This window comes from Dicentrarchus labrax, unplaced genomic scaffold (assembly GCF_905237075.1).
Source record: "Dicentrarchus labrax unplaced genomic scaffold, dlabrax2021, whole genome shotgun sequence".
Lineage (NCBI taxonomy): Eukaryota > Metazoa > Chordata > Actinopteri > Moronidae > Dicentrarchus > Dicentrarchus labrax.
In genome coordinates this window covers 28,735,601-28,756,827 of record NW_026136715.1, presented here as the reverse complement: position 1 = coordinate 28,756,827, position 21,227 = coordinate 28,735,601, and the positions used below count along the sequence as shown (strand labels likewise).

Here is a 21,227-nt window from a genome sequence, read left to right as displayed (position 1 = left end):
AATACGCCTTTGCTGCGTCCTGCCTGCCGCGAGCATCGACAGAAGAAAAAGACGGCACAACTCGCAACAACACCGGAACTGAACGGTACCGTGAACTGGAAGTTCTTTCATTTTAGCTGAAGAACGAAAATTGTCTGCTTATTTTCTCCATGATGTCTGTTTGAGGACCAAAAGCATTAAACCAACTTGTATGTGTGGAATGAAAGAATCCGTGCTGCCCAGCGAGAGACCGGGAACATATCTGTTAAAGACTGACCGTGAACAGCGCCGTTAAACGGAGCCGTTAAACGGAGCCGTGTTTTCCGTCCTGGAAGAAGCTTTGCTGTGCCATCACACACTGGAAGCTAACTTCGCGTTAGCTGTCTACCGAACTGTGATAGTGTCGCACTCGTCACGAATATCCAACGAGACGGGAGGTAATGTAGAGTTCTGGTTCCATAATGCAGTTCGTTGTTTTCACCGGCAGTCTCACTGTGTTCGACGTGCGTTAGTTTACGTAGACAGAAACCCTGGACTAACTTAAGGCTAGCGATCAGGAGTCACAACAAACCCAGACGCAAATGAAGCGGATAGCGGTTTTATTATGCGCACGTTTACGGTACCGGAGCAAACTCCGGACTGGCTATTCAGTCGCTAACCGTGTAACGGGAATACTGTGCCGGTTCCCCGTCTGGTTGTTTAGCGGCCCCACGTCAACATCCTGCATCTGTTTATAATCTCAGATAACTACCGTTAGCTTACTAGCTTACTACCGATAGTCTACTGTTAAGTCATTTCAGCTGCCGTGTTGTTCCGTTGCTCTTGTTTTTAACGTTACATAAACGGCGGCTGCAGACGGTGGTTCAGCCTCCTCTAAGGCTGTCCATGGAAGGACTCTTTGTCTGACGGAGCTGAAGCAGGCTGGCTGCAGACGCACCTCGGTGGTTATGGGATGTCACCATTGAACTGTGAACAGGACGCACATTTTTACACAGATGACAATAAAGAACGTTAAAGAGTGAGACTCATGGAGATCCGTTTGGAAGGGTTGCAGCTGAACTGAAAAAAGAAGAACAATTAGTCAAACCTTTGTATTGAACAGCCGAAGCAGCCATGCTCTGTTTCCTCACTGTGTTCACATTCAGACATAAAACAGTTGCGTTGATGCTGAAGACCTAATGTAGGCCGTTTCCCACACAATAACATGTGATTAAGAAGTAGAATCAGACCGATAAAGAGAATCAGTACTGGTATTTGTATCAATAAAATCTTATCAATTCCCATCCCTATTCTGACCTCACACATTTAAAATTACAATGATGAGGCTCCCTTCAGCCCAGTTGTCCCTGTGAGCCATGATATTGTGACTGTGTGCCAGCATGCACAGTACTGGGGCCCTGATACTAAAGCATTCATTTTATTATTAACAGCTGTGCACTCTGGAGATTAAAATGTTTACTGTGAAAAGGCCTATTATCATTATTAGACAGATATCAGCAATATGTTTAGGCTAGGTTTAACATGTGAATAGAACATGCAGGAACAAGGCAGTGTAGCTGTGTTGTTGATATGTGACATGTTGGACAGCTTCATCAAGGCTACGTCAGGGCTGTTGCACTGGCATTAGCTCAGCTGTAGTTTATGTTTGGGAAGGGTTTACACAGCTGTTGTCTGGAACAACAATCATGTGGCGTCTTGAGTCGCTTGCTGTGCCCTCAGAATCTGCAGTTTAAGCTGCCCCAGTGGTTTAGTCTAAATCTAGCTGCGCTTTGGAGTGCTCAACTCAAAGATTAATTAATGTCATGGCATGAGGACATCTTGGTCCTATGCACGTACAGGGAGTCTATGTACAGTGTATGGTCTCATACAGGGCCACTCTTTATAAAGTAAAGGCTTGTGTGTAGTGATAGACCGATTAATCAGCATTTTGTGATAATCAGCATTGGTCGATATCTGTGTTCACAAGGCTGATACACAAAAAATTTCTTCAGAGACATCTGCAGGCAGCCTTGTCAGTGTGGCTGCCTCCACCATATCACTATATACTACCATATCATTAATCAATGCAAGATCAATAATCTTTGGGAAACCCTGCCTGTCTTTGGAGTTCTATCATGTAATTGAATATTGGAAAATAATGTTGTTCACTGAAGCTTGCGCTTAAATGATTGAACCATTATATGTGATCCCCCACTCTCTGTACACAGCTCATCAGTTGGAGCAGACGAAGACAGGAGGAGTTGCAGGGATTTGAGCATCCCTCATCACCATCGGGCCCTGAGATGACATCACAGCAGCCACAGCTCCCCAATGCTGTCATTCCTCCCCACCTCGCCCAGAACTCCTCTGCTCAGCAGGCACGGCCCCACATTCAGGCTAATCAACTGGACTCAAGTCAGAGCGGTGCAACTGCCGGGCCTCTGGACCACAGAGCTCTAACAGGCAGGCCGGGCTGCTCCGGTGTGGCAGCAACCAGCGGGGTGGTGGCCAACAGGAACGTTTCTGCCTCCTGCGCCAACTCCAGCTCGTCTAGAAGAGATCGGGGCTTTGAGCCGTGGCCTGAGGAAGCAGTAGATAACTCACACGGGCTGTACTCACTCCACCGCATGTTCGACATAGTCGGAGCCCAGCTGACGCATCGGGATGTCAGGGTGCTGTCATTCCTGTTTGTCGACGTGATTGACGAGTACGAGCGTGGTGGCATCAGGAGTGGAAGGGATTTCCTGCTTGCCCTAGAGCGCCAGGGTCGCTGTGATGAGACCAACTTCCGACACGTTCTCCAGCTTCTAAGGATTATCACCCGTCACGACCTACTGCCTTATGTCACACTCAGGAAACGACAGGCTGGTGAGTATAGCATATCATCACAGGCTTAATATGCACATTTAATAACATTAAAATAATGTTATAATTTTTTGATAGCAATGTATCAAACTTAAACTTACGTGTCAAGTCGACTCATTCTCCGTTCAAGTAAATGGGATCAGTGTCTTATTGCAGCCAATGGTGCTGCCACCTGCTGGGATTTACATAGAATGCAGCCAATCCACATATTCCCCAATTATTGTAAGTTAGTAAATGAAATAATTGCAAAGGTTTCGATTTTGGAATTTCAACAGATAATTAAAGCCATGGTAGGTAATGTTAAAGAAACTTGCATGAGAGAGATAGATTTTGAGGGTATCTAACTGAAAAAGTCCTGCCCCTCCCTTAAGGTTTCCCTCCAAGCCTCTCTCTCTGAACACATTTTAATCCTCAGTGCAGAGTGCACGTTGGATGGGATTTATTGATTGCTGCTGAGGTGTAAACAGAATGTAATGACAAAACACTAGGCTGCACAATTAATCAAAATGTTGACATTTTCAGAACATCCAAATTGCAGAATTTGAATTGCAATTTTTTGATCGAGATGAAGCACTGTAGTGCTACAGAGAGGCCCTGGCAGTGTTTCCCACAGGATGACAGTTTACCTGTAGCAGGGGTACGACTACTCTAATCTGCTCACCTTGCTTTTCCCTTCAGTACTCTTTTCCATTGTTTGTTTCCATGTTCGTGGGACTTTTGTTGCACTTGCAGTGGCATTGTGAGTGTGCGTCTCTCTGTCTTGCGTCTCACCAGCACAGACAGACCAGCCTGTATGCTGCGCCATCAGGTTCGGAAGAATTGCATCCTCTCTCTCTCTCTCTCTCTCTCTCTCTCTCGCAGAGCATGTGGGATTGTCACTTTCCATACTAGGCAGGGTAGAGTGGGTGAGAGTACAGAGGGTAGGTTAATCGATCGCGGATACTTGTACTAGGAGTGAGAGATGCTTTGCTGAAACAACGGCACAAAACACAATTACCGAAAAGTGCAAAGATATTTCAATTCACTTCAATTTTACTTGTATAGCGCCAATTCATAACAAAAGTTATCTCAGGACACTATTTGTGGTTCATTATGAAACTGTGGCAGGACAAAATTAGTCAGTTTTTCAGTGAAAGAAATGATCATTCACAAATCACATTAAAATCACAGTACCTGTCAAAATAATCACAATGTGAAGCACACATTAGAAGCACAGTTCTGGCTGAGGATATTTGGCTCTCTCCTTTGCTCAATGTCTTCCTGTTTGTTTGCATGAGGGTGGGGCTTGGCTCTTCCACACACACAGAGTATGTGGACAGCATTGCAGAGAGGACAAAGCAGAAGAATGAATGCAGACTTGAATGCTGGTTATCCATAATCTGACTGAGGTGGCGGCTCATATCGACCCTGGCACTCAACAAAAACTGACTGACTATTGAAGCATTGTCGATTTATTTCACTTGTTCGGATGTGATGTTTAACTGAAAGCAACTGAAAGTAATGTCAGAAATCCACTTTGTTTTCAGTGTGCCCAGACCCCGTTGACAAGTACCTGGAAGAGACATCCGTGCGCTACATTTCTCCAAGAGGAGCACTACAGGGCAAGGACACTGCGCCTCACAGAAGAACAGGTGGGTGTTTGTACCGTATGTCTCTTCAGGTTAGTTTTTTTTGCACTACTAATTTCTTAATTTTGATCTTTCCTAAATCCCACCTCTTTTCACTCTGTGCTCTAACAACAGTTGAGCAAGCAACAAAAAGCATCATATAGTCACATCTTAAGTTAGCTAGCTAATGTTGGCAAAACACAGGGTAACAAGGTATAATCTAAATGGACTAATCTTATATAGCGCCTTTCTAGTCTTCAGACCATTCACAGCGCTCTACACTACATGTCACATTCACCCTTTCATACGCTGATTGCAGAGGCTGCCATGCAAGGTGCTAACTGCTCATCAGACACTAATGAATCCCATTCACACACATTCATACACCAGTGGGACAGCATTGAGGGCAATTTAGGCTTCAGTATCTTGCCGCACTTCGACATGCGGTGTGAGGAGCCGTGGGTCGAACGAATCACGCAAATTCATTCAAAGTATTTTTGCAATTTTCACTTTATCTCGCAATTTCATTGCAAAACTAGAAATAGCTCAAATTAGCTAACTTAAGATGTGATTATTTATATGTTGCTTCTATCTTGGCCGAGGTTTTGACCAAGGCTTGCTCAACTGCTATTGGAGCATAGAGCAAGAAGGGGCGGGGCTAATGAAGGGTCAATTAGCAAGACAAGGATGAGATTAGTTATGCGCGTCGTCTGTGGAAAGTCCTCAGGAGTAACTGCACACTGATTCAGAAGCTTGATTAACGTCACAACTGATGTCACTTTCTAGGTCCTCAGCCAGTCATTTGCTGTTCCCCATCAGGACCCCACGTGGGCCCCCCCCGAACAAAGCCAGCTCCTCCTGTACCTAACCGCAAACGGAGGAGAAGTCATTCCTCAGCTGACTGCAGAGAGAAGCAAACATGTGGTAAAACGAAACACAACACAGTGAAGGATCATCCTTTTTGTCTCAAAGAGTATGATGACGAGAACAACATAGGAACACGGTCACAGGCACTAAAGTAACCCAGACACTCTTATTTCATGTTTACATGTCTTAAGTAACAGTCGGCTTTTTAAAATGTAATTTTGATGAGTAACCCGGTTTTAGTAATCGTGGTAAGGGTTCAGAGAAACCTATCCTGAAGAATGCAGACTCTGCAATGTACGTGGGTAACTGGCTTTTCACAAGTACACGTGCAGAACACAGACTTCACACAGGAAAAGTAACAGCCGAGCAGGCGGGTGCAAAGAGAGACCATAACGTAACGATGCATCCTTATAGTTTAAATAAATCCATCTAAAGTCAGACTTAAACTGGAAGTAACACAAAGTAGACTCTACAAGTCTGAATTATACAGTATTTCGACTCGATTTATAATCTCAACAACACTGACGACTATTCCATTGTTAGACTGTGGAGGTAATTTATACTCTGCCAACTGTCATTTTAACTACGTTTAACAAGCAATTCGTTCAAACGAATTCAAACAAATAATCTGAAAACAGAAAATAACAATGTATGACACGGGAAAACATAACGGAAAGACAATACTAAAGGATAAGACATTACCACACCAATGGGGCTCATCCTTACATATAAATCTTGCTCACTTATTGGTGATGGCGTTTTTACAAGCTTCTGGCAGGGGACCTGCTGAAGCGGAGTTTGTGAATAGTAGTAGTCAGACAAGGTTGTACACTTTTACATTGCTCTCTTCGTCTGTGCTGCCTCAGTTTGTGGAAAGCTAATGTTAGCAAGTGAGTCCGGGGGCATCCTTCTAGCTGACCTGAAGAGCTGGTGCCCCATGTACCAAGGGTCAGTCCTGGCTGCAGTGGCCACGGGTTTGACTCCGACCTGTGGCCCTTGTCTGCATGTCATCCCCTGGCACCCCTTTCTAACTCTTCAGCTGTCACTATCCATTATTCATTAATTCAATTCAATTCAATTTTATTTGTATAGCGCCAATTCATAACAGAAGTTATCTCAGGAACTCCTTAAAACATTATTTACAGAGACCCAACAGTACCACCACGAGCAAGCACTTGGCGACAAGGGCAAGGAAAAACTGCCTGTTAAAAGGCAGAAACCTAGGACAGATCCTTCGGCTCTAGGTGGGTGGTCGTCTGTCTCGACCAGTTAGAGAGAGAGAGAGAGAGAGAGAGAGAGATGCACAGCAACAACAGTATTGGCAATGGCAATCTAGCAGGATCCATGAGAACCTGCGAAACGAGAAAGCAAAAGGGCTCTGGGGAAGAAGTGAAGTTAGTAACATGCATTAATGGGACATGAATGAGTGCAGAAAGAGAGAGGAAGAGAGGAGCTCAGTGCACCATGGGAAATCCCCCGATAGTCTAGGCCTATAGCAGCATAACTAAGGGATGGTTCAGGACTCACCTGATCCAGCCCTAACTATAAGCTTTATCAAAGAGGAATGTCTTAAGCCTACTCTTGAATGTGGTGAGGGTGTCTGCCTCCCGAACCACAACTGGAAGCTGGTTCCATAGGAGAGGAGCTTGGTAACTGAAGGCTCTGGCTCCTGTTCTACTTTTAGAGACTATAGGAACCACAAGTAGCCCAGCATTCAGAGAACGTAGTGTTCTAGAGGGGTAATAGGGTACTATGAGCTCTTTAAGGTATGAAAGGGCCTGACCATTCTCTTTTTCTAGTTCCTGTCAGTACTCGTGCTGCAGCGTTCTGAATTAATTGGAGCGTTTTAATGGACTTATTGGGGCAACCTGATAATAAAGAATTGCAAATCCTCAAATAAGCTGTTGCTATGTAGAAAGTCACACAACTGCTTGGCGACTACTTTCTCCAGAATCTTAGAGAGGAAGGGGAGGTTAGAAATCGGTCTATAGTTGGCTAAAACCCCTGGGTCAAGAGTGGACTTTTTAAGAAGGGGTTTAATTACAGCTACTTTAAAGGACTGTGGTACATATCCTGATAATAAAGAAAGATTAATCATATCCAGTAAAGAAGTGCCAATTAAGTGTAAGACATCTTTAAGCAGGTTGATGGCTTCGATGCAGAAATTATTGAAGTTAATTAATGCAGCTCGATAGCAGAAAAACAGTCCAAGAGTATATCTGATTTTACATTTGTTAAAATTCCTGTATTTGGAGAGACAGTCGCACCTGTCGAGTGCATTTGGTGATTAATTTTGTCTCTAATAAAGAACCGGAGACAGGGTCATGGATGGCCAAGGATGGCCTGCCTTCATTTCGAGCGTCCCTCGGCCTTGAACCTTCAGGATACATACGCTAGGCAGTTGTCTGATGCCATGCTGGCTGCCAGCCGTTGCTTAACTGTAATGTAATCACTGTTACCTTGTGCTCTCCTCCTTCAGATATCCGCCTCCGGGTTCGTGCTGAATACTGCCAGCATGAGTCTGCACTTCAGGGCAACGTCTTCTCCAACAAGCAAGAGGCAGTGGAGCGACAGTTTGAGCGCTTCAACCAGGCAAACACTATCCTCAAATCCCGAGACTTGGGCTCCATCATCTGTGACATCAAGTTCTCTGAGCTCACCTACTTGGATGCCTTCTGGAGGGACTACATCAATGGATCATTGCTAGAGGCCCTCAAAGGGGTCTTTATCACAGATTCCTTAAAGCAGGCGGTGGGCCATGAAGCTATAAAACTGTTGGTCAATGTTGACGAGGAGGACTACCAGGCTGGTCGACGCAAACTGCTCCGCAATTTGGTCACAAGTGGAGGGAGCCCACCAGGAGCTAGCAAAGACTGTGTATCTTAGAAACTCTCTAGGTGGTAGTATACGGGAGGAACGCTGCTGTGACACCCCCCCCCACCCCCATAGAGTGAGATGTGGTTGTTTGAGGTGCCTGAAGTGTGTGCCTGAAAGGAACTAAAGAACTTCAAGCCACCGCGTTAATTCCTTGAGAGCTGAGGTCGTAAGGTATCTACTCGGCACCCCTAAGCGTAGCATGCGAGGTGACTGGGAACTATGTTAGCAAAGAGAAGCAGGCGATGCATACAGGTTGACACTAATTTAAATGTTGAGCTGTATGCTAATTCATATGTGCATTGATAATTTCTTGTTTCTGGTATGTTAGCACATTGAAACACATTTGTTAACTCTAATGATACTCTTCACCCCTTTTCAGAAGTGTAGTTATTTTCAATACAGGAAACATGCTCAACGCTGAGTTACTCCCAGTGGGAGTTGTACCTTATTGTCAAACTGGTTCATCTTTTTTCCAGGTTTTCCAGGTACGTTACAGATTGATTGGATTAACCCAATGAGACAGTGTTCTGTATGTTATAGAAAGACGCAGCTTGTAGTTGACTTAAAATTAGTTTTTCTATTTCTTTCAGCTTATTATGCTACTTTCCCAAGACTTGTAGACTCCTTGTCTGTAGAGTCTGTCTTTTGGCTCATATTTGATCACTGTTTATGTCATTGTGTCTCGGCTTTGTTTTAACTAAGTTGTTTTACAACATGGCTCCTTACCAGCAGCTGTGATTCTGGCCTAATTTGACATTTCAGTTCAGTCACTGCCAATATTTAAAACGTTGTGGATCGTTCTAATGTGTCAAATCTTATCCAATGAAACATTGAGTCATTGTCTGGTGTTTTAGATTTGTGTGCATTTGCAAATCATTGCCAGTTTCATTGTCAGCCTGTACCTCTGGTCCTGTGCTCACTCAGCCTCTCACTTGTGTTCACTCATCATATAACACTGAACGTTTGAAATGGCACTCAATAACAATTCAACAGCAGGTAAAAAAACTCACAGCCAGTGTTGAGTCATTTCAGTCGTGCCTGTAGTAAGATGCCAGAACAAATCGAAATAATTCACAGGGCTTGTTTTTGTGAAAATATTTCACCCAGCTGTAGTTGAACTGCCACATTAAATCCTTAGCAGTCTTTTCTTTGCATGTGTCACGCCCCTCTGGTGGATGAGGATGGTCACGTACTTAAACTGTAATAAACCTCTAACTTCTGCTAGCTCTCCCTCCCAGCAAATAAAAAATGCAGCAGAGAGAATCAAGTAGTGGCCGCATGGCCTTGTGGCTACAGAGTGTATGACACAGGAGGTAATACCAACCAGAGCTAACTGAGCTAACCAGCCACAAGCCGCTGCTGTCAGACCTTCTGTGTCCGTGCTGGAAACACAGTCACTAGAAGCAAATTAGTTTGTAAAAGTTTCTGTGTGCTACCTGTGTTGTACCGTTAGTAGCGGCTAGCGGCTGAGACATGCTAACTCTCTGGTGTCTGTCAGGCTACGTAGCAGGCCACAGTCTGCAGAGTGAGATGTTGCTTTCATAGGAGGGAGCAGCTGGTAATGAAAAGCTGCAACGTCACCTGTCTCCAGATCAGCCAATAGTGAAATTGCAATATGTCGAATTCAAATAGTTTGCACAAAAATGTCCAGATTTGGACCTGAATCAGTCGATCAACACTACTAAATACCCATACACATAGGATTTCAGCTGGAAATCTTAAGTGGTTTGGGGATTAATGACTCCTTAAAAAGCAGTAAAAGCAGGTGTTGCAATCACTTCCTCACGGTATCTTTCTCTCTAAGGCTCCACAGGCATCCAGCAACCGAACTGGGGATTGTTTTGTTTAGGGTTTGAAACAGGAAAAAATAGTACTGTGCAGGCCACACATAATAGTAAGGTATATAGCATGTAAATCCTCTACAGTTTAGTGCAGATCTTAAACAGTGATATGCTTCTAGTGGCAGAAGACAATGTTTACAGTGTCATCTTAAACTAGCCAAAAGGTGAGTTTTTATTTATATATATATATATATATATATATATATATATATATATATATATATATATATATATGGTATCCATGGAATGAGGTGGATCAACAGGTGACGTTAGGTTTGGTGGGAGCCTGTGAGAAGCATGTGTTGACAGTATTACTGATGATAACTTTGCAGTCATGGAATACACTCAGTTATAAGGCACACCTTCTTGTTTTTTGGATGCCCCCCTGAACAGCACCAAATCTTTGGCATGGAATCATGGAGACTGCTTTATGTCGACATGATAGCCTCATGCAGTGGCCTCAGATTAAATTAGCTGTACTCTCACCTAAACTGGATTTATTTTTTCTCCAGGCTGCAGGGTTTCAACAAGGCTGGTGATACAATAACTCGGCTCATCTGAGATCATGTATAGCTGTGTCAGGAGATGAGTAGCTTATACGGGTTTGTACACATTCATCCCATACCGCTTGTTTTTTTTTAACAACTTTTTTTTGTTCATTAGTGTTGCAGTGTCAGCAAGCTTCAGAAATTAAACATTAAGTAATTAAAGTTCTTGACATAGTTAGCCAAGAGTCTGCCATTAAGTGCCGTCGAGCCCCCCCTCTACTGTAGTTTGTGTGGTGTCACCCTTTATCAACAGCTAACTGATCATGTATTATAAGAAGTTGATAATAAATCACTGATTTCACCCTTTAGTGCAGATTATCCATATATTTGCCTCTACCTGTCATTTTCTTGCAGAGGAAAAACACTGTGCCAATGCAAAGCAAAACTCAGTTCCAGTAGCAGTTTTTAAAAGTGTTTAATTGGATTAACGGTGGAGTCAAAATGGTGAACTTGTTTTGATTTGTTCATCTTGTGATATTTAGAATTAGGAATACAGACCACTACTGCCGGGCTACCATGTTTCCATGCTTGTTGGCCAAGTGGCTGTAGGCTGTTTCTGTGCTGTGTTCAAGTGCAACGTTAAACAAAAACGAGAGTCGACGAACCTTATCACCCAACAGACTGTCATTATTGGACGATCCTGCATTATGTTCAGCAACATCCTTCTAATTGTTGCTTTCTGCAATATCTGAGCACTAACTAGTATGTTGTGATTGGAGTGAGACTGGTTATGTTTAATAAATGAGCTAAAGTCAGTTGCAGGTCTGTGATTGGATGCCATTTCTAGCCTCCTGTATCAGAGTCAGACACATGCCCATAATTTATTCTGACCTCCATACACTCACTGCTTGAGTACCTGCATAAAAGACACACTACTTTCTACATTGGCATTTGACTTAAATCGCCATGTGCATAATCCTCCAGTAGCTTTTTTTGCAGTCACATGAAATTCAGATGGAGGGCAGGAAGTGACAGCAGAATGGCTGAGATGGAGGTTGTGCTGTACTCGTTTAAATGATATTTTAGAGAAAGGTACAAACAGAATCACAACGCATGTGTTTAAAGTGATTCAGGATTTGTCAACTGAATTCAAAGACTTGCCCTTTCTGTTGCGGAACTGAATTCATTATGTGGCCACCAGACTCCTTTAGAAAAAACTTTTGGAAAACAACTTTTGGTACTTGATAAAAGCTCCTCGTCGCTTATGCCAGTGGTTCCCAACCTTTTTCCTTAAGGGACCCTTTTCTATCATAAACTGATGACCCCTCACTAAGTAACATATTTTATGGATATTTCATATTATATTAAAAACTGTACAATGAACCCAAACAGTGAACTAAGTAACTGCAGGAAGTTTGTGTTTTTTTTTATACAATTCTGTCTGTATTATGTATTTTTTAAATCATTTTTAACAATCATACAGACTTAATAGGCTTCTTTTTTTGGGACAAATTCAGTGTTTTCTTGATCCTGATGCTTGGCCATTGTTCTGTGCGACAATTTACATTTACATTTCTTCACAGAAGTGAGCCTACTGTGTATATTTTTCTTCACTTCACTTCTTACACCCCTCAAAATCTAAAAGGCCTTACGACCCCCCCATGAAGCTTTGGCGACCCCCAGTGGGGGTCCAGACCCCAAACGGGGGGAACCACTGGCTTGCACAAAAAAGACATTTTGAGAGCTTGCAATAGCTCTTCCAGTGTAGAAAATCACTTCTTGCCTTCCATCTGGAGTGTGTACCACACAAAAACAAAGAGCTGTATGGACACAGTTAGTAGGGATACTGAGCTGGAGTCGACACCGATGCCAAGGGAGCGCTGTATTTATACATTTTACAATTCTGCAAATTGCGTGTTTTAAAAAGAGGAAAGAAGTTGACACCTTGAAATGTCATTATTGGTATAAGCTGACTGATTATGACTCAGTGCAAACTAAAAGTACCTTTGTTTTGGTTTTGTGATGAGATTATTTTGTAACAGGAGAAGATTACAGACTGAATGTCATTTTAGTAAGAATCGTCATTTGAAATGCCAGTCTAATGCTAACATTTGACATTTTTCCTTAATTCCTCTGTTACTCAGTGCATAGCCAAATGGTTGACATAAAAGAAATCTGTGTACCCTATTTAAAGTTCAGTGTATGTTTTTACCAAATATATTCTTCCCGCTAAAGCCCTATCTTATCTCTGCTATCATACCATCCACGGGTGTATCAGAAAACGCAAGTCATGATGGACAGGCCACTATTACTGTGAATTATATAGAGCAGGCCTACATTTTATATTTTTACCCCCAGTGGAACTTTATGTAAAGGTTGCAAGTTAGTATCTATTATATAGGTTGGTGTATGTTCTGTTGATTGTATGTTCTGTTAGTTAAATGCAGCTGTCTCGCAAAATTTGCATGTAACCTTTTATGATCTCCAGAAATGTCCTAGAAACTCACAGTGCTAACATTTTGTAAATAACTTTATTGGATGTCAGGTTTTTCTTACTTCAATTTTGCATTTCTTTCAGAAAACAGACAAGTAGGACTGTTAATAAATGAAATGGATGGGTTTTGTTCAAGTCCCAGCCCTTATTATTTTTTTTATGTCACATGGCACATATGAAAACAGATCTTTTGGTGTACAATGTCATGGGATGTGGCTTCCTGATAGATTATTCGGCTACACCGCTTTGACACACAAGCCCTGTGTATGATGCATTTCAATACATGTTCAGAGTGTATATGATCATTAGCCTTGTCCTCATTCCCTTCACTCATCTCTTCCTCCTCAGCTCCTCACACTAATGATTTGAGGGAGACAAATTAGGCAGAGCAACTTTAATCAACCACGAATGTTGCTGCAGAGACATGAATGTAATGTACGTGAGTGTGAACCGTACTCTGCCATTACGACGGTATTTCTTTCAACACATACGATCAATGAAATTATATAATATTTGGTGGTTAGTCCTGTTGACCAATAAAAGTAAAATTTGCTGTGTTTCTATATGCCATGGGTACTCTGCAGCCAGTTAATTTATTGATTGTCAGACTGAGCTTTGACTAACCACTTCTACAGCAGGTCCGCTGTCAGTCAGTATGATACAACTTTGCGCAAAAAATGGATTAAACAACATTTCTGAAAATATGCTGGCTGGTCCTGTGTACTTGTTGATCCATCGGTCAGTTCATTTACTCATTAAAGGGAGCTCAGGCACTGCTGTAGCAGATGCACATGCAGGGCAGCCAGGATCCTTCAACAGTCCACTGAACAGCTTGCTCCGTTGACAGCAGGGTGCGAACTACAGGGGGGTCAGGGGGAGCTCGGCTCCTCTTAATAAGACTCGAGCTCAAAACAGCATTGGTGAAATTTTGGGGGGTCTCTAAAATACTGACTGTGCTATTTTTGCCATGCATTTCTTTCTGTATCTTTATCATCTACAAACAGAATGTAATTTGGCATGCTGACTGCAGGAATGTCCACCAGAGCTGTTGCCCGTGAATTGAATGTTCATTTCTCTACCATAAGCCATCTCCAAAGGCGTTTCAGAGAATTTGGCAGTACATCCAACCGGCCTCACAACCGCAGACCACGTGTAACCAGACCAGCCCAGGACCTCCACATCCAGCATCTTCACCTCCAAGATCGTCTGAGATCAGCCACCCGGACAGGTGCTGCAACAATCAGTTTGCATAGCCAAAGAATTTCTGCACAAACTGTCAGGAACCGTCTCAGGGAAGCTTATCTGCATGCTCGTCGTCCTCATCGGGGTCTCGACCTGAGTTTGTCGTCGTAACCGACTTGAGTGAGCAAATGCTCACATTCAATGGCGTCTGACACTTTGGAGAGGTGTTCTCTTCACGGATGAATCCCGATTTTCACTGTACAGGGCAGATGGCAGACAGCGTGTATGGCGTCGTGTGGGTGAGCGGTTTGTTGATGTCAACGTTGTGGATCGAGTGGCCCATGGTGGCGTTGAGGTTATGGTATGGCCAGGCGTGTGTTATGGACAACACAGGTGCATTTTATTGATGGCATTTTGAATGCACAGAGATACCGTGACGAGATCCTGAGGGCCATTGTTGTGCCATTCATCCACAACATCACCTCATGTTGCAGCATGATAATGCACGGCCCCATGTTGCAAGGATCTGTACACAATTCCTGGAAGCTGAAAACAGTTAAACTGCACATTTTCGAGTGGCCTTTTATTGTGGCCAGCCTAAGGCACACCTGTGCAATACCCATGCTGTCTGATCAGCATCTTGATATGCCACACCTGTGAGGTGGATGGATTATCTCGGTAAAGAAGAAGTGCTCACTAACACAGATTTTGACAGATTTGTGAACAATATTTGAGAGAAATAGGCCTTTTGTGTACATAGAGAAAGGCTTAGATTTTTTAGTTCAGGTCATGATGAATGGGGGCAAAAACAAAAGTGTTGACGTTTATAATTTTGTTCAGTGTATTTACTGTATGTGTGTGGATGCTGCTGTGGCTGGTTTAATTTCATCCCTGAGGTTGAACTTAATGAGATCTTTTTGCTAATTTTCTGTATCAGATTGTAGAAAATCCACATCCTAATAATAACAACTCATCTAACTTGTACTTGTCATGTGACGTAAATCTTCACAGTCTAACTTCTATACAGACTGATATAGTTCATACATGTTGCTGTAAATTAAGGCTGTTTGTTGAATTTCTTCTTCAGGAGTGTATGTCAAGCCAAAATCTTGCCTGCACGCTGCAGGGTCCTGGAGGCGTACAGGTCCTGGAGGGATGGCAGATTGCAGCCGATCACCTTCTCAGCAGATCGAATGATACGCTGCAGTCTGCCCTTGTCCTTGGCAGAGGCAGCAGCGTACCGGATGGTGATGGAAGAGGTGAGGATGGACTCAGTGATGGCGGTGTAGAAGTGCACCATCATTGTCTTTGGCAGGTTGAACTTCCTCAGCTGCCGCAGGAAGTACATCCTCTGTTGGGCTTTCTTGGTGAGGGAGCTGATGTTCAGCTCCCACTTGAGGTCCTGGGTGATGATGGTACCCAGGAAGCGGAAGGACTCAACAGAGTCAACTGGGGAGTCACACAAGATGATGGGGGCGGGTGGGGCTGGGTTCTTTCTTAAGTCCACAACCATCTCCACTGTTTTCACACTGTTTAGCTCCAGGTTGTTCTGGCTGCACCAGGTCACCAGATGGTCAATCTCCCATCTGTAGGCAGAATCATCTCCATCAGAGATGAGCCCAATGAGGGAGGTGTCATCTGTGAACTTCAGTAGCCTGACGGACTGGTGACTGGAGGTGCAGCTGTTGGTGTACAGGGAGAAGAGCAGAGGAGAAAGAACTCAGCCTTGAAATGAGTGTGTGCACAGAGCAAACAACACAGAACATGGAATGATGTCTGATACATGACCAGCATCCCTTTCATGCATGCATTATGACAACCTCAGTCAGGAAGAATTTGTATTACTGTTTAGGTATATTTAAAAAGTCCACTTGAGTTACAACATACAATTCTCAACTGTATATTAAAAACCAATCTTATATATTATGTAAATATATATAAAATTAAAGCTGCCAGCTGCATTGGGCGGGACCTCGCCATCAAACTACGTTGGGGCCTGTTGACACTGGCTCGGTCCCTAATAATATTTATTTTATACTTGTGTTATGTGTTCACGTTTAATTCATTTAATTCAATGCAAAACTGTTATTATATAAATAATATGAATACATTGTTGCTCACATAATCTGTACAAATACACACAGTCTGATAACATAAATTAATTGATTTACAGCCAGAAAAGTTGCTGCAGATTAAGTATTTAAAATTTGCAGTAATAGTATGAATTGCAAATGCATGATGTCCAGTTTAGTGGATGATTAATCATAATTTCCTCCCAACATATAATCAATACTTGGAATTATGAAAATTGCATTACTTCTCAGTTGTTACTTGATACCTTGTTACTGACTTATTTACCTGACTTTCAGTCAGCTATCTTGGTTGGCTGTGTGTGGGATGGTGCACTAGCATCCACTGTGGTAGCTGATGTGCAAATATACCATCAAAACCCATTCATCTTCAAGAAGAGAACTTTTGAATAGCTGTCCACTGTAGTGAGCACTGTGTGTGAAAGGGTTAAACATCATTTAAGTTCCAACGTGAAACTATTCAGTTAGTTCAGACTCCATTTTGAGTGGACAGAGAAGAAACCTGAAGGCGGAGGCAGGGTGAGTGTTAATGCAAGATATTTATTCTGTTACTTTCAAAGTGTGTGACTCATTTGTCTCCAAAAGAAATGTCAGAATTAATTCAACAGTTTGATTGATCTGTGGACACAAAGTGCTGATTGGCTGAATAATACACATTGAACCTGCTGTAACCGAGAAAACAAACACATCCTGAAAGAACATAGAGCAGGTGGAGTTTGGCTGCTTTTATTATACTGTCTGTCTGTCTGTCTGTCTGTCTGTCTGTCTGTCTGTCTGTCTGTCTGTCTGTGTGTCTGTGTGTGTGTGTGTGTGTGTGTGTGTGTGTGTGTGTGTGTGTGTGTGTGTGTGTGTGTGTGTGTGTGTTATCGTGTTATTTAAACCTGATTCTGTGCTCTGAGCTCACACTGTTTGACTTTCAGATGAGGTCGAGATGAAGAGCTGTGTAGGTGAGCAGGAGGATTTTAAATTCTATTCTGAATTTTACTGGTAGCCAGTGCAGAAAAGCTAATACTAGACTCACTAGAACACTGCGTTCTCTGAATGCTGGGCTACTTGTGGTTCCTATAGTCTCAAAAAGTAGAACAGGAGCCAGAGCCTTCAGCTACCAAGCTGCTCTCTTGTGGAACAAGTTTCCAGTTTTGGTTCGGGGGGCAGACACCCTCTCCATATTTAAAAGTAGGATTAAGATGTTCCTCTTTGATAAAGCTGAGGGCGCTACCACACCACAACTCAGTAGGTCGCACCCCCAGTCCCAAGTGCCTGAAAGTATACAATACAATTTCCATGCTTAGTTTTATTTTCATTCATATTTTCATAGTCACTCCTCCTCCTTTTCATTACGTTTCTTAATGTTTCTATTAAATTGATTAAAAATGTAACACCAAGTAAGAAGAAAGGGTTTGTTTCCATTTAAAAACACAGGTATACTTCACTTGAAAGTTCTATATGATAATCTTTTTTAAATTCATAGGACATAGGGTATAGCAATATTCTTGTAACTGCCTAAGGACAAACTTCAGTCATTACTACAGAGTGTCTGACAAAATGTCACAGTAAAGATTTTAATAAAAGTACTTGACAGAAAATCAAACATGCATTGACGAAAACATGACTACATTAATGCAATCATCATCAAACATCCAAACTGTGATAAATATAATAAATAATTAAAGTCTTTTGAAAATGACTCTGATTAAAACTAACACCAGTATTAACAAGCAGGACTTATATCGTCCCCGCTGGTAGTGAGAGTAATACACAAAAAAAAAACAGTCCACCACAGTGTATTATACAGTCAGTTCTCCATACAAAAGCCACAGTTAAACTCACAATGAATGAGTCTTTATCTCAACAGAAAAACTCCTGTTTGGAATTAAAGCAAGCAAAAAGAAAATTCAGTTTGAGACTCATACAACCGTTGGCCAATGGAAATAATTCCTGATTCTAATAGAGATACTTAGTAATTTCCGGAGTCACCTCCCATCCAACCAGTGCCCTGCTGTCAGCTCTATGGAATGGTCAGCCTGGAACCAGCCAGGCGGTTTGATGGTGGGTCCAAGCAGATGCATTTATGATAATATGAAAAATAACTTTTAAATTGTATCTTTATTTGGGATGGACAAGTAAATACACCAGCATAGCAACATGAGTAGAAATAAAAACACATGTCCTTCCAGTTTTGTTTGTTTGGAGTCCAGAAAAAGTGCATCACCGGTCATCCAGGCATACAAGTCCAAAGAGAGTATAGTGATGGATCGTGGATCAGATTACGTTCATCCTTTGTAATGTCCACTCTCCTCTATTAACTTAAATTCCACAGTAATTGTGATAGAATAACATCAGTATGTACTCATTATCCTCTTAAGGACAGTACTGACAATTAGCCCGGGATAAACAGAGCCAGATGAGGTTCACATGTTCACTCATACAACTTAATTATAGATAGAACATTTTACATGAAACTATGTACAAGAACCAGGGTGGCCGCCTGCTGCTGCTGTCATAGAAATAATCATCAATAACCAGTCAGAAATTAAAGTAAATTACAAAACAATATTACCAGTGAGATCAAATAAAGTCTGTTCTTATGGGGGCTATGAATGAAATCCAGTTGTTCCAAATTTGGTAAAATTTGTCCTTTTGGATTCTTAATTGATAGGTCAATTTTTCCATCTTACATATCTCTAGAGTAATTCCAATCCAATCATCCAGGGTAGGCTGAATCGGGCTTAACCATCTCCATGTAATTGTTTTCTTACTTGCCACCAAGAGTAATTGCAACAGCTATATCTCGCTCCTACGTTCCAGAAAAGAAAAAGACCCAGGTACATAACATCAAAACTCAGAGGTATTTGAGTGTTAAAGATCGTGTTTAAGGAAGACTGGATACCCTTCCAGAAAACATTTAACTTGGGACAGTCCCAGAAGATATGATAATGGTTAGCAACAGTCGAGCTGCATTGTCTCCAGCATGGCATATGTGCACCTTTATACCTCTCCTGATACGGTGTCTTGAAATATCTAATAATATTCTTCCAGCAATGCTTTCTCCAGCTTATGGAGTTGGATGTTGTGCACTGGAAGGACCAGATACTGCCCCACGCCTCCTCAGAAATCTCAATCCCTGATTCCCTTTCCCATTTACCTTTAATGTATAGAGTGTTATTATCATTGGCATGGGAAAGAGCTGTCTATAGTTTTGAAATGGAGTTAGAAGGGGTCATGGTCATGGCATTTTTCAGAATGCAGTAAAATTCTGATTCAACATCTGAAAGGTCAGGCAATTTACATTCATGATCAATATATGATTGTAATTGCAAGTATCTATGAAATTCGTTTCGTGCCAAGCCACGTTTGACCCGCAAGGTCTCAAAACTGTGCACAGTGTTTCCTTGAATAAGTGAAAGGAGTGTTGTGAGACCATACACTGTCCATGATTTAAAGCTAGAGTCGTGTCTGTTGGGAATAAAATCTGAGTCATAAGCAAACCATCTAAACATTCTCAACATTCTATTCTATGTATTAATTACCTTCTGCCAGACTCGGAGTGTGTGGGTCAGCCAGGGGTTCTCCAACTTTTCTAAATGACACATTAGACCCTTATCCGCTATTACAGCTTGGATGGGGAGCTGATTTGACAGATTGGACTCCAGCTCTTTCCACCTAGCTATATAAGTTTCATTACACCAGTATAAAAGGGGAGCTATTTGTGCAGCATAACAATTCCTTAAACAAGGGAGACCCAACCCTCCACTTTCCTTGGCGAGTTGAAGGGTAGCATATTTAATCCTTGGTTTCCGGTCCTGCCAAATAAATCTGGAGATTTTGTCCCATTCCCTGAATTGATTTTCAGCCAGAAAAGTTTCTAAAAAGGTAAAGTAGTCAGGGGAGCATATTCATCTTAATTGCACTTATCCTAGAACTAAGGCTCAAGAAGGGAACCAGATTCCATCTGTGTAAATCAGCTTTTATACTCGAGGATATTGGCTTATAGTTTGCCCGGAAGAGCCCTGAGAGGTCCCCAGTCAGATGTATCCCCAAATATTTAATCTTATCATTTTCCCAGTTTACCTTAAATTTCTTATGTAAAGTCGCAGGAGCTGCATAATTTAGTGTCATCACCTGAGATAACTTCCCAAAATCAATCAAAGTATACATTAATTCACTGAACGACCTCTCCGGCTCCCCCAGGCAGACCAGCACATCATCAGCGAACATTGCTACCTTATGCTCAACACCTGACAGTGCAATACCTTTAATATTTTGATTTTGTCTTATTAATTGACCTAGTGTTTCTGTACATAAATCGAAGAGGAGTGGCGAGATTGCGCAACCCTCTCTGCACCCACGTTTCAGAATGAAGGCCTCAGATAGATCACCATTGATACGGGCTGAGGGTCTATCATATAGCGCCTGGATTACTCTGACAAACTTATCCTGAAAACCAAACTTCCCCAGCACCTTGTACAAGAATGCCCATCTGACAGAGTCGAAAGCTTTCTCAGCATCCAGGCTCCCTATAATTGATTGAGTTTTGTCCTTTTGTATTTGACCTAAGATGTGTAATATTCTTCTGATGTTATCAGTCGTTTGTCTATGATGAATAAAACCAGTCTGGTCTAAATTAATGAGGTCAGGCAACAGCTTCTCCAGTCCACGGGAAAAAATAGAGGTGAACAATTTGTAGTCTAAGTTGAGGACGCTGATCGGTCGATAATTCCCACATTCTCGTCTATCTTTCCCCTCTTTCGTGATAACTGAGATAGTTGCCTCCCTCCAAGAGGACGGGATTTCTCCCTCCTGTAGGATGTAATTAAATGTCTTCAGTAATAGGGGAACTAGTTCTGACCTTAGAATGCGATACCACTGAGAATTGTACCCGTTCCGGCCCAACTGCCTTTCCTGATTTTAGTCTGGTGATAGCTGCAGGGGGCAGCTGTGGCTCAGAGGCAGAGCGG

General features: G+C 42.3%; 1 protein-coding gene across 2 annotated transcripts; it reads left to right on the top strand.

The window, feature by feature from the left end:
* The first annotated feature begins 73 nt into the window (after positions 1–73).
* Positions 74–13,701, top strand: dedd (death effector domain containing). Of its 2 annotated transcripts, XM_051426078.1 has the most exons (5): positions 74–416; positions 2,187–2,826; positions 4,350–4,454; positions 5,217–5,354; positions 7,777–13,701. In XM_051426078.1, exons 2-5 carry the CDS (start codon positions 2,262–2,264, stop codon positions 8,181–8,183), a joined length of 1,215 nt encoding a protein of 404 aa, XP_051282038.1. In that variant the 5' UTR covers positions 74–416; positions 2,187–2,261; the 3' UTR covers positions 8,184–13,701. The 2 variants fall into 2 exon arrangements, with proteins under 2 accessions (XP_051282038.1, XP_051282039.1); XM_051426079.1 differs by lacking the exon at positions 5,217–5,354.
* The last annotated feature ends 7,526 nt before the right edge of the window (positions 13,702–21,227 follow it).